This window comes from Mesocricetus auratus, unplaced genomic scaffold (assembly GCF_017639785.1).
Source record: "Mesocricetus auratus isolate SY011 unplaced genomic scaffold, BCM_Maur_2.0 Super-Scaffold_100013, whole genome shotgun sequence".
NCBI lineage: Eukaryota > Metazoa > Chordata > Mammalia > Rodentia > Cricetidae > Mesocricetus > Mesocricetus auratus.
In genome coordinates this window covers 11,851,972-11,865,102 of record NW_024429196.1, presented here as the reverse complement: position 1 = coordinate 11,865,102, position 13,131 = coordinate 11,851,972, and the positions used below count along the sequence as shown (strand labels likewise).

Here is a 13,131-nt window from a genome sequence, read left to right as displayed (position 1 = left end):
CCTTTTCTTTTATTCTGCCTGTTGTGCTGGAGCCCAAACCAATGTGCTAGATAAATGCTTTATTACTGAGCTATAGCCACAGCACTAAAGGAGTCATTAATGGCAAATTCTGCATTCTCATGAGGTAAGAGTTTAGTTCTTACACTTTACAGGTGAGGAAACTGAAGCACAGAAGGATCAGGCAGCAGATCAAGGTCACTGATAGTTGCTAGAGGCATAGCTCCAAGCCTGCAGGCTTCTGGAGAGCTTGTCCCATCTTCCCATGTGGTCTCCAATAGAGAACCAAATAAGTAGGTAGGGTGGTTATTTATCACCAGTGACCTATTTTCATCTGGCTTCCTCACTGAGCTTCAACATAGACTGTCCTTTTCAATTGAGCAGAATGTCTCCCCAGCTCCCTTCTTGTTCTTCCCAGTCTTTGATTTCTGAAAATGTGGCTGGGCTGCTTAGCATGCTCAACAGTGCAGCGGGAAGTAGCTCCCGTGGATTAATGTGGATTAGCATGCTCAGCACTAACCAGCTTCTGTTTGAGATTTTGGGCTTTATAAATCCTACTTCTCTCCTTTTTGGAAGGGTGGGGGTGCAAACAAACAGACATGATAAAGCTAAGTTACTTCTGATAAGAGAAGGTTAGAAACAGTAGATCCAGGGAAGATGCTTCTCACAATGTAGAAGCAATATCTAAGTCCACTCTGAGACTGAGGCTGTTAACAGACAGCAACAAACAGTGATGTTGAGAAGTGTGGTAGTGCATGCTGGTAGGATTTGCTGAAGGTGGAGATAGGATCAGGAGAAAAAGTGTGTCTCCAAAACAGACCCACAAATGAAGAGGTGCTTGACAATGTTGTATGCATGAGATCCCATTCCTGAAATGAGGGGGACTCCTCAGAGGTCATTAAAGCCAGCAATTTCACTGAAGCCAGCACTCACACAATGGGATGGACCTTTTTTTGGATACGAGAAAGATTTGCTTAGTTTATTATCAGAATTGATTCTTATGGTTCTTTGTCCGGAAGACTGTGTATCTTGTTTGAAAGAACTGGAGGAGGAAGGAAATCTGCCAACCTGAATTCAATTCCTGAAATTCATTTAAAGATGGAAAAGGGACGCCTACATACATCATGCACACTCACAAATATTAAATATAAGAAAAGGGCTGGGGTTGTAGCTAGATGGTAGAGTACTTGCTAGCCTGCATGAGGCCCTGGAATCTATTTTCAGAACTGCAAAAAAAGAAAACATCACTTTTTAGTATGTTTGGTCTCCATTAGGTGCCGGCATCCCAATTGTAACGTAGACTTGGCTCTCTAACGGGATATGTGAATGGCTAGTTCATCTGGGGTTGGATACCTTGGGTCTGAATGTCACAGCTTACCAGAATCTTCTTGTTGTTTCAGGTCTCTGTCCTGAGTTGCCCTGACCCAGTAGTCCATGAGATTGCCTATCAGTATGGGAAAAACATTGGAATAGCTTTTCAGGTTGGTTTGCCTGTTTGTGGGAATGGTGACATGTAAGCATAGCCTCCATTCTCCTTAGTGTAACGAGTTCAAAGCAGTGAGGACAGTGGGTGTGACTCATCTCTCCTTTCGCCAGCTCATAGATGATGTATTGGACTTCACCTCATGTTCTGACCAGATGGGCAAGCCAACATCTGCAGACCTGAAGCTAGGCTTAGCCACGGGCCCTGTCTTGTTTGCTTGCCAGCAGGTAGGTTTTACTGTTTTTAAAATACTACTGAGGAGCTCTATGGAACCATTATCTTTAGGTACAGCTAGAGGCATTTAGATTAGGGACCACAGATTTTATCCTGGTTTCAAAACTGAGATGTTACGGTGGTAAATTCACTTCTAAAGTCCTAGTCTATAAAGAATTTTGGTTGGTTCTGCTTTTAGAAATCTCAACAATTACAAATACTTGTCATGAGCTCCATGAAACAAATGGTAGACTGGCTTCTTTTGATTGCAAACAGTTTACTTTCCTCTACACAGAGGATTAATAGCTAATTATGCATTCAGATATAGTGGGACAAAGTGAGAACAGAAACTGAACGCAAAGCTCTTATGACTGTCTTGTCTATAATCCACAGCAGATGGGAAATTGATCAGGTTTTATATTTGCTTGGTTGGTTGGTTAATTGTTCTTGAAGTAAGAGCAAAGAAAAGGAACAGGAGTTTACCAAACTATAGTTTTATGTGTGCTTACTGGGAAATCCCAGAGTCACAAGCCACCTAGTTATTCTGTTCAGACAGCACTTTCCCCGATCTGCCTATGAGGCAATGGGAAAGAGTTACAAGGCACAGTGCAACCTCCAAAAGGAAACACATGATGAGGCTGAGTGGGAACTGACTCTGGACAGGACTCATTTCACATTTTGGCACATGGGCCAAAAGTTAATCAAATGTATATTTATACTCAGTCCAGTATATATTTATAAATTGTTCTCAAAACCCTGAGTTTAGGATCTTTTATGGACTGACTATACAGTTAAAAAAGAGGTTCTTAGCAAGAAATCTACCCAAAGTTCATGGGGCTTAAAATAACTTTGGGTGAATCAAGTTCACAAAATAATGCAGGATTATACAGTATCTTGCTTTAATAAAACTGTGATTTTAGTTATAAAGGATTCTTTCTTACATTGCTCCAGATCTTACAATTCTACTTTGTGGTAGATACTGTTTGTTCTTTGAATGAAGCTGATGCTCTTGTCTGGCCAAAATGGAACATCTGTAGATGGTACAGAAAGCCATCTTTCCCAAGTCTAAGACTTGCATTCATTTTACTGTACTTGAATTGCTCCTGCAACTAACTGTGGATAATAGTACCCAGTAGGTCTACCCACAGACCAGGTAAACTGTTACATCCTAGCACTGAAGCTATTCTGCACAGCATATCCACTAATATTACTGCTTAATATGCACATTTACTGGAGTACTTATGAGGTATTTGTAAACCTTCCCCATGGACTGGTATTTTGTCCACAGATTTGTCTTTGAACAGGTCCATCTGTATAACACTGAAGGTCTTGCTCTGAGATCCTAGGTCTTCCCCAAACTGGTGGCAGTCTTCTTGCCTCAGCCTCCCAAACACTAAGGTAATAGCCATGTCCACCAAACCTGATTTGTCTTTTCCTTTTATTTTTTCCCCTTCAAAACAGGGTTTCTCTGTAGTGTTTTGGAGGGAGCTCCAGGACAGCCAAGACTACACAGAGAAACCCTGTCTAGAAACATCCCCCCAAAAAATGTTTCAGGAGGCTATGACTCAGTAGAGACTTGCCTAGCATGCACATAGCCCTGGGTTGATTTTTAGTGTAAATGTGTGTGACACACACACAAATAAATGTTTCAGGATTTCTGGAGAGATCCCAATGGTGATAGTATATTCTTGTATAGGTGTTTATATTCTCTTCAAGAGCAAAAACTTGGGTTTAGTTGGTAGTTTCGCCTAGCATGCACAGACCTCTGGATTCTACAATCAACACTTAGGAGGTAGAGGCAGAAAGACCAGGAATTCAATACATTGTGAGTTCAAGGCCATCCTGGGCCACATGAGATTCTGTCAAACAAACAAGAAATCCAAAAATATTGTCAAAGAGCTTATTCAAAAGTGCAAACCAGAGCCAGAGGCAGATGTCTGTAATGGAATTATACACAAAATCTACTGGACAAGAATAAGAAATACATTTATCCTAAACAAACAAGTCTCCATCCTTTTTCTTTAGAATTCCTTGTATGCTAACTCGGTAACATCTACCTGAATTTGCTGTACTATTTCAGGCTTTAGGATTTTCACAAAAATTCATATTTTTGTAAAAGTTTGAATGTAGATTTTCTGCAGTATGTTTATAGTAATGTCTGAGAATTATTTTTGCTGTTTGTGGTGCACCAAAAGGTAAAGACTTGATTAGCAACGTTTTTCATTGATTAGACTTGCTAATTCCCTTCCCTAAAGATATTTAAACATGTAAATTTGGAAAGAAAGATATAGTGATAGCCTTCAGTTTGGAAAACAATTATGAGAAAATTGTCTGGTTTTCTATATATTATTTTTAAATCTTCATATTAAATCTTTCAATTACATATGAAAACATTTGTGAAATACTCAGAAACAAAATAGAAGTATTTTCCTTTTTTGGTGAGTTATATTAGTTTAAAGGTTCTTTTTAAAACCTCTCCTTTCATCTGCTTGTTATTTGATAAGTCACTAGACATAAATGTCAGGCCGTAGCCATATTTCCAACTACCATCCCAGCCCCTGCACCAGATGCCCAGACTTATGCTATTGTGGTGACTCTGGTACCTTAAGATTATCCAGGTTTGGGGCCAGCTCATCCCAGTGCACTGATCAGCCTTGTAGTTTTGTGAACAGATTTCTAAGTTAGCATCCTATCTACTTACAGATTGCTTTCCTACTTGTAATACAGCATGAGCAAGCAAAAGACAAAATTTTAAAAAAACTCTCTTCTCTCTAAATCTGGGGCAAGGACCATCTCTTCCTGTTTCTCACTTCTTCCTCACATGTAACTGGGGAGTAGGGAGTTTAAGGACAGACTTCCGTAAGTTTGATATTTGCATATTAAAATTTACATGCCGTTATTTCAAAGGCAAAATGTAGTCATGCAACTTATTTTTCTTTAAAATTTTGTTTTCTTGGTATTTACAGTAAAAGTACCAGAGAAACTACACAATCATATATTTTATCACACATAACTGTGTGATAAAAGAAAAAAGAAAAGCTCATATCAAAAAAAGGGTAATTTTACTAGATATATAGCATACAAATAACCAGGTGACGGTAAGTTTTTAAAAACAAAGAAATGCCTAAAGATTTGACTTTTTAATCACCAAAATTATCTGACTGATATCTTGATTTGTTTTTTAATATGATTTTATTCTTAAAAGGTCAGTAACTAATACAAATTAGTACTCAAGAACTAAGAAGTTGCCGGTTCCTTCAATTCTGTATACATTAGCTGCTTTCACATGTTCACAAATTTGTTCTCAGATACATACTTTTCTAGGGAAAGAATCTACTCCTTATCATTCGGGTTGAGCCCGATATCTGCAGATTCCATGGTCACTATTACAGTAAAACTTACTTCATCCTTCAGGCATCGTGCAGGGAAACTGCTCTAAGAATGATGTCTGTGATCAAACACACCTTACTCCATGGAACTGCAGACTGCTAGAAATTAGAAATTTCAAACTGAAAAGGCAGATTCAGATGGGGTGGTTGCTGGCAGAACCTGGACATACATGGAGCTTGGTGTGGAAGTAATGTGTGTTGTCCTGGCTTTGTCCTAGTGATGGTAGCAGTCCTCCTAAATAGCTGCTAAGAAATGAGGATAGAAGACATTTTCATTAATGCTTTTTTAAAAATTTCTATTGTGCATGTACACATAAATGGCAGGAACACCAGTGGCTGAGTGGATTTTGCAGGAGTCAGGTCTCTCCTTTTGTGAGGTCTGAGATCTAGCTCCAGCCATCAGCCCCTGCAGCGCATTCACCTATCTCTCTGTTTGTGCTATAATGAATTAGTTCTTGGACCAACCATGAACCTGGAAAAGCAGAAAGAAGACTTTTCCTCCCCTATGAAGTCTCCAAGTTCATGAGTTTTTGTTTCTTGTGGTGTTAGGGTTGAAACCAAAGCTCTAACATGCTGGGCAAATGCTCCAATGCTGACCTGTAACCCCAAACCCACTTGTCTTTTTTTATAACTCACTACTCTGACCTGGCTGATTGATACCTCTACCTCCTCTAATTCAGTCAGTCTCAACTTTGCTATGCATTAAAATATCGAGGAAGTTCTGGTAATCATGACATCAGTATAATCAGTTTTGTTGGGAATTGATGGGATGTAGGCACTTAATGTAAACCCCCACCAATGCCCCACACCCAAACAAATGGTTTCAGTGGCAGTCAACAATCTCTAATTCCTAACCTCCTTCAAGACAAGTGGTTTTAAAAATGTTGTTTTAGACCAGCAGTATCAACATCTCTTGGAAATCCACTAAAAGGCATTCTCAAACCATGCCTACTGAATTAGAACCCAGGGATGTTCAAAATAGTATTTTGTTTTCCTGAAACGTACTCAAAACTGGACTATGGATAGAACAATTATGTTTTTGTTTGGTGTGTGTGTGTGTGTATGCCTGCTTGTCTGCATGTGCACCACATATGTGCAGGGCCTTGGAGGCCTGAAGAGTGACAGATCTTGTTGTAGAAGTGGAGTTACAGGAAGATTGTGAACTGCCTGATGTGGATGACAGCCAATACAGGTCCTCTGCAAGAGCACCAAATGTTCTTAACTATTGAGCTATCTCCAACCCCCATTTTTATGTTTTTGTATAATGCTTCATTCCTTCAAAACAATAAATAGATTTCCCTTCTTTTTGGTTAGTTCCCAGAAATGAATGCTATGATAATGAGACGGTTCAGTTTGCCAGGAGATGTGGACAGAGCGCGACAATATGTATTACAGGTAAGACTATACTTTGTGTATATGCATGTGCCCAGCCACCTGTGTGGAAGGCAGAGAGTGACTGGTGAGGAGAATAGATTCTTTCCTGCCATGTGTGTCCCAGGGATCAATCAGACTTGGCAGCAGACACTTTTATGGCATCTCCCCTTCCCCCACTTCGTAAGACTATTTAAAAATACAAAAGACAACAGCAGCAGGTACAGCTACGGTTTTTTGGTTTTTGTTTGTTGTTTTTTTTTTTTTTTAATGAAAAGTCGGGTTGGTTTAACAAAAACTAGGAAAGGTGCTCATTTAAAAAAAAAAAGAAAGAAAGAACGAGCCCAACTTACTTTTACATTTAATTCCAGTGCCTATGCATTGTACTTGCAGGAGTTTGTTCTTGTCTTACACTATGTGGGTCCTAGAGGTTGAACTCAGTTAGGCATGGCAACAAGCTCCTTGACCTGCTGAGCCATCTCATAAGCCAAAAAAAGCTCAATTAATATAATTTCTCTTTCAAGTTATTCAGTGACCCATATGGTGGAAGGAGAAAACTTACATGCACATGTACCCTGCCATGTCCTTGCCCACACCCACACACCAAGCGCATAACATAAATGGAATTTTTAAAAGAATGATCAGTTTCCAAATTCATAGTTGTATAGAGGCGACAAGTGATGTGCATGCAGTGGAGTAAGCAATCAAGTATTAATAACAAGTATAGTCTGAGATCTATATTCTGTGTGTATGTAACACATGAAAGAATTATAAATGTAAATAATTATGTCTCCAGTGTTTTAGTGAGTGCTCGGTGGTGCTATAAAAAGCTCAATTCCAGTATCCATCAAAGGGGCCTTAGAAATAAATACTGCAGCCATTTGGTATCCCCAAGGGTTGCAGAACCTCTCCTTGGATATCAAAGATGCATGGATATTTAAAGTTACGTGTATCAAATGTTAGAATATTACTTTATACTTTAGACTACTTTGAGTTTGTTTATAATACCTATCTGTAATGCAAATAATTAGAGCAATTGATACATTTTAGAGAATAATGACAAATCTTGGTACCATGCTCAGGTATATCCAAAAACATGGTTAGAAAGCTAATCAAAGTCTCAAGTGATCAGTGAGACTGAAAGGGGAAATTAATTATAGTTCTTATAGCAAAATATGTGTGGACAACTCAGGATTACTAAAGAGTTGATTAAAACTTCTGAGCAGAGGACAATGTGAATAGAAAAGACACTGAAAACTAGTTAGGAGAATCCACACATGATCAATAGGCAGCGTGCACAATAGGAAAAAGAAAACCTGCCAACTATACAGACTATATATTTAACACCCAAAATATATAAAGAACTGCAAACTTTAAATGCTAATTTAAGCATTCACTAATTAGGCTAATGATTCTCAAAAGAAATACAAATGGTCAGCATTTGAAAATGTGTTTGATATTTTTAGCAATTAGGGAAATGGACATTATAACTGAAATAACATCTTAACCATCATCAGAAGAATGCCTGTTATCAAGAAAATAATGAGAAATAAATGCTGGTGAGAGTGCAGGGTACAGGGAACCTTTACTACTAATGGGAATATAAACTCATGGAGCCATGATGGACGTCAGTGCAGAGAACTACCATATGACCTAGCTGTATCACTCCTGGGTATACATCCTGTGGACCTTTAAGACAGCATATAATCAGATATATTTACAGTCTAAGTCTATTTACTACTGGACTGTTCTCTGTAGCTAAGAATGGAACTAACCTAGGTGTTCACAAACTGATGAATAAAAAAAATCAGATACATATGAACAATGGAATTCTATCTAGCCATAAGGAAAAAATAAATCAGAGCAGGGGAGATAGCTTACTATTCTTTAAGGACATGTGTTTGGTTCATAGCATCTATGTCTGGTAGCTCAGTTCCAGGAGCTCAGACACCCTCTTCTAGACTACATGACACCCATACTCAACATGTACATATCCACATACAGACATATGCATAATCTTAAAAGAAATATTTAAAAATAAAATTATGATATTTACAGGAAATGGACAGAACTAAAGATTGTTAGTCAGAACAAGTCAGTCTCAAATCATTTTTCATAAAAAGACTCTAGATTTAAATTTGTACATGTGTAGATCATAAAAGAAGAAAAAAAGAACTTAAGTGGGGAAGGAAGAGTTAATGGACTATATTTATATAAAAGCACAAAAGGGTAACATTGAGAAAGAGGACCGGTAACAAGTGGTGATTGGGTACAGCAGCAGGAGGGGTCAATAAGAATGAAGTGTAATAATATGTATGTATGGGAAAGCAATAATGTAACATATTTTAAGAAGACAATCTATGAAGTGGTCATTACAAAGGCAAAGATACCAAAACTGGCTTTGTGCAATAAAAATACTAGATGGCAGAAGACAGTGGAGCAATGCCTTCCAAATGATCATCCAAATAAACATTTTAAACCTGGAGTTCTCTACTGAGTTACATTATCCAATATATCTTCAGGCAAGTTGAAGGCAAAGGCAGATGGATCTCTGAGTTTGAAGCCAGCCTGATCTACATAGTAAGCTCTAGGCCAGTCAGGGCTACATAATGAAATCCTGTCTCAAAAAAGAAAACCAAGTTGATTTCTCACATACCCTTTGAAGTAGGTTACTTGCACAGGTTCATCAGCAAGAAGTGTTGAAACACCAAAGAAGAGAAAGCATGCTTCTTTGCAAGATGGCATAGAAAACTAAACTCATGTTTTGAGTCTAGCTTTTCAACCATATATTAGGAAGACTATAATCTAAATAACAGCGATTGAGCAACATGGAGAAGAGCTGGAGAGACGGCTTAGCCGCTAAAGACTGGGCTCACAATCAAAATATAAGAGAACCATGGAGAAGGAAGTGGGTTTTTTTTTGTTGGTGGTGGTATTTTGGTTTTTTGTTTTGTTTTGTTTTGTTTTCTCTGTGGTTCTGGAGGCTGTCCTGGAACTAGCTCTTGTAGACCAGGCTGGTCTCAAACTCACAGAGATCCACCTGCCTCTGTCTCGAGTGCTGGGATTAAAGGTGTGAGCCACCACCACCAGGCTAGAAGTGTTTTATTATACTACTATTATACTACTTAATTCCATAGTAAATATTGTATCAGAGAACAAAACGCTTTATTAGTGTCCAACTTCTACAAAGGACCAACATTAGAAACATAGTTCCAGAGTGTAACCATCTTTAATGGCACAGAGAAGACAGAAGCAGTGGTGTTCTCATACATGATGGCAAAAGTAATCCACAGAACTGAAGACAGTGATATGATTAGATTTAGAAACGCTGGGGACGAGCTGTATCATTTGCAATATGAAAGGCATTTTTAATCACAAGCCCTTTGAGTTTTCATTTTAAAATAGTAAGGTCTTTTATATAGATACAACTTTTAAAACTTGTAATGCTTCAGTAGAAGGAGCAGAAAATGGCTGGCTGCTTGAGAGACAGATTCTGTGTGTGTTAATAGAACTAAAGCGTGTTTCCATATGAAAGGGGATATAATTGTTGGAAAGGACTTCAGATTAACAACTGTTTAATCTATTGTGACAGCATTCTGGGAGCTGATCATTGATCTGTCTGTTTTGTTGTCTCCTGTAGAGTGATGGCGTTCAACAAACAACCTACCTCGCCCAGCAGTACTGCCATGAAGCAGTGAGAGAGATCAGGAAACTTAGACCATCCACAGAAAGGGATGCCCTCATCCAGCTTTCTGAAAGTGTGCTCACAAGAGATAAATGACAATTCTTCCTGTTCTTTCTGGCAGCTATTTTACCAGACTGTGCCTAATGAATTTTGTGAAACACTATTTGCTTCATGTGCAGATAACCAAAAATCACTTTAGGAAATAATTTCAACCTTATTGATGGGCAATTTTTTTTTATTGGCAAAGTTTTTCAGAAAACTTTTTAAATGTAATTAAACCAGTGTCATTATAGTCCTATAAATTCTAATCGAGGTATCCTGATGGTTATGTGTGGTCCTGTTTACATTGTTAATGCCCACATGTAAAGCCATTACACAAATAAATAATCAACGTTAAAATTCAAGTGGTTTGTCTTTGTTTCATCATAGGATTAAAGGTCAGAGAATTCTGAAGTATGTACTTAAATTTAATATAAGCTACATTCGTTATATTTTAACAATATCCAAATTTTTTCATGTAGGAGCATAGTTTATTATAAAAGACTGTAGATAAAATTTAGACAACAGGTTATTTACAAATTAAGAAAACATTCTGCTTCAAAAAGAAAAGGCATAATATAGCTATCTGATCACTAATGACATAATACTTCAAAAATAACAAAGGTAAAATATAAATGAAATAGTTGTTGATTTGGTAGGAACAATGCTCTTTAATTTTCAGAAATATTTTGCGCTGCTCTCACATTTACTATGCTGTCATACATCTGTAATCCTCAGTACATAGAAACCACACTTGTGTGATCTACTGTAATATCCTAAGCAGAACAGAATTATATACAAGAGAAATATCCCTCTAACCCTCCCTTAAATCAAGGAGACACACAAAGTGCATGTGTTGCATTTCAGTCACAATACAAACCTGCTTATTTACCTGCTTACAGAGTAATACATGGCCCGCCTTCTTTCCCAATTGTAAAATCTTATGTTGCTAGTGCCAGGTAATACATTAAATATGCCTACCTGCAAATTAATTGCATTCACTTTTACAATATGTAAAACATTTTCAACTAGTGTGAATTCATTTTCATTAAAACCGCAGGACTGGTGTGGCACCCCTTAGAATTTTTACCTACAGGATGATGTGCTTACTTTGACACAATGTCTCAGTTCCGAAATCTGCAAAATTCTGTGACTTTGCTGTTCCGACACATTAAGATAAAGCTAAAAACATTTCCCAGCTAATACATTGAGAAAATAGAACCATAATTCTGCAATAAATCTTTTGTGTTGGGATTGCGTGCATGCATATGCATGAGCACACATGTTTAAAGCAAACCAGTAAAGGAGAGGACAAAATCCCTTGGTTCACTTACGTATTTTTATGAATGGAAAATTTATAATGCAAATTTCACTCATTAAAAAACTTAGGTACAAATTACAACATTACAGATAATCTTTAGTTTCACTAGAGACTCAAGTATAAGTACTCCAGATAAACATTACACAAACTGGAAGCATCTTGAACTGTTAAGTATCTTTCAATACATAAAATTTTACGCATGCTTTAAACACAGTATTCTTAAAAAACGAGAATTTAAACCAAAAGTATGACCAGCACCAGCATTAAGTTTTGTTTTTCCTATTAGTCTGACATAATGTTAGTGACCATGCTGCACATGTAACGGTGCATTCTGAGCCATGATTTGTTAAACATAATAACCCACATCCCCAGAATATTTAGGCTGGTCATAAAGTTATCAAGGTGTGAGTATATATGCATAATCAATTACAGGCAGTCTCTGGTATAAAATTGCTGTTTAGCAATATGTGAACTGCCTCCAAAATGTATGCTTACAGGTAGACATCCAAATATACCAATAAAACATTATATCCTGAAAATATGGGCACATTTTAAACATTAAGACAATTCTGTTAACCATATAGTCTCACAATATGACGGAGTAATAACCTACGTGAAAAGAAAAAAGAAAAGACCTAATCAGTATAGTGCATGATTGATTCCACATAGTTCCCAGGGAAAAGTCCAGTCACTCGATTGCAAACTCCTTCAAACCAGCCATCATCGTTCTTCTTTATGACATAGATGATTGCACCCTCTTTAAAGGACAGCTCATCATCCTTGTCTTTTGTATAATCATATATTGCAACAACTGTGGGGGAAAAAAAAGTATGACATGAGAGTACAATCTCCATTTACTTGAACTTTAAAATGTAATGACAAATCTATATAGTAGAGGAAAACCAAGTATTTTTGGTTTTCAAGACAGGGTTTCTGTGTGTGGCCCTGTCTGTCCTGGAACTCACAGAGATCCATCTGCCTGTCTCCCAAATACTGGGAATAAAGGCGTAGGCTGCTACCACCACCACCGCCACAGTGGCCTGGCTGAACTTAATTTTCCTACCAATGTAAGTAAGTGGCCAACAAAGTTCCTAAACCTCTAACCACACTAATCACACTGACAATATGATCACACTACAGAAGACACTGGGTTCTAAATGTCTTTAAGAAACATCTGAGGGCCACCAAGAAGACCTGACTTTGATCCCTAGAATACTACATGGCGGGAGAGAATTTGTGAATTGGCTGTTAGTTATCCTCTGATCTTCATACAGACTGTGGCATGTGTCCCAATACCATAAAATAAATGAAGTAATAATAATTTTAAAATCTTGGATTTACATTTTAGTTTTGGTTTTCTGAGGCAAGATCTCTTTTTTAGCTTAGACTGATCTCACATTTGTGGTTTTGTCTCAACACCAGGTGCTAGGATTACAGACCTGCAGTCCCATAGAACCAAGTGTTGAATTCAGGGTTAATTTAGTGTTTTTAGTCATTCAAATATTCATGGAATGTCTAAGCAAAGTACCATTTTACAAATGCATTATGAACAGCTACGTAGTCATTAAGTAAACCAGGTAACTCAAGCTGTCTATTTTAACCATACCATACATTTATAAATTACTTATTCAAA

General features: G+C 37.6%; 2 protein-coding genes across 14 annotated transcripts in view; one reads left to right on the top strand and one right to left on the bottom strand.

Moving 5' to 3' along the window:
• Pdss1 (decaprenyl diphosphate synthase subunit 1) overlaps positions 1-10,542 on the top strand; it is a 44,702-nt gene extending 34,160 nt beyond the window's left edge. For 2 of the 3 annotated variants that reach the window (XM_005082676.4, XM_040755397.1), the window contains 4 exons: positions 1,398-1,478; positions 1,594-1,707; positions 6,397-6,477; positions 10,094-10,542. In XM_005082676.4, the coding sequence (XP_005082733.2) occupies positions 1,398-1,478; positions 1,594-1,707; positions 6,397-6,477; positions 10,094-10,234 (417 nt within the window). In that variant the 3' untranslated portion in view covers positions 10,235-10,542. Of the gene's footprint in view, positions 1-1,397; positions 1,479-1,593; positions 1,708-6,396; positions 6,478-10,093 lie in introns of those variants that run through there. The other variant, XR_005880700.1, reaches the window with a different exon arrangement.
• The window catches only part of Abi1 (abl interactor 1), a 77,652-nt gene continuing 74,122 nt past the window's right edge, over positions 9,602-13,131 (bottom strand). For all 11 annotated transcript variants that reach the window (XM_005082677.4, XM_005082678.4, XM_040755395.1 and 8 more), the window contains one exon: positions 9,602-12,309. In XM_005082677.4, the coding sequence (XP_005082734.1) occupies positions 12,134-12,309 (176 nt within the window). In that variant the 3' untranslated portion in view covers positions 9,602-12,133. The remainder of the gene's footprint in view (positions 12,310-13,131) is intronic.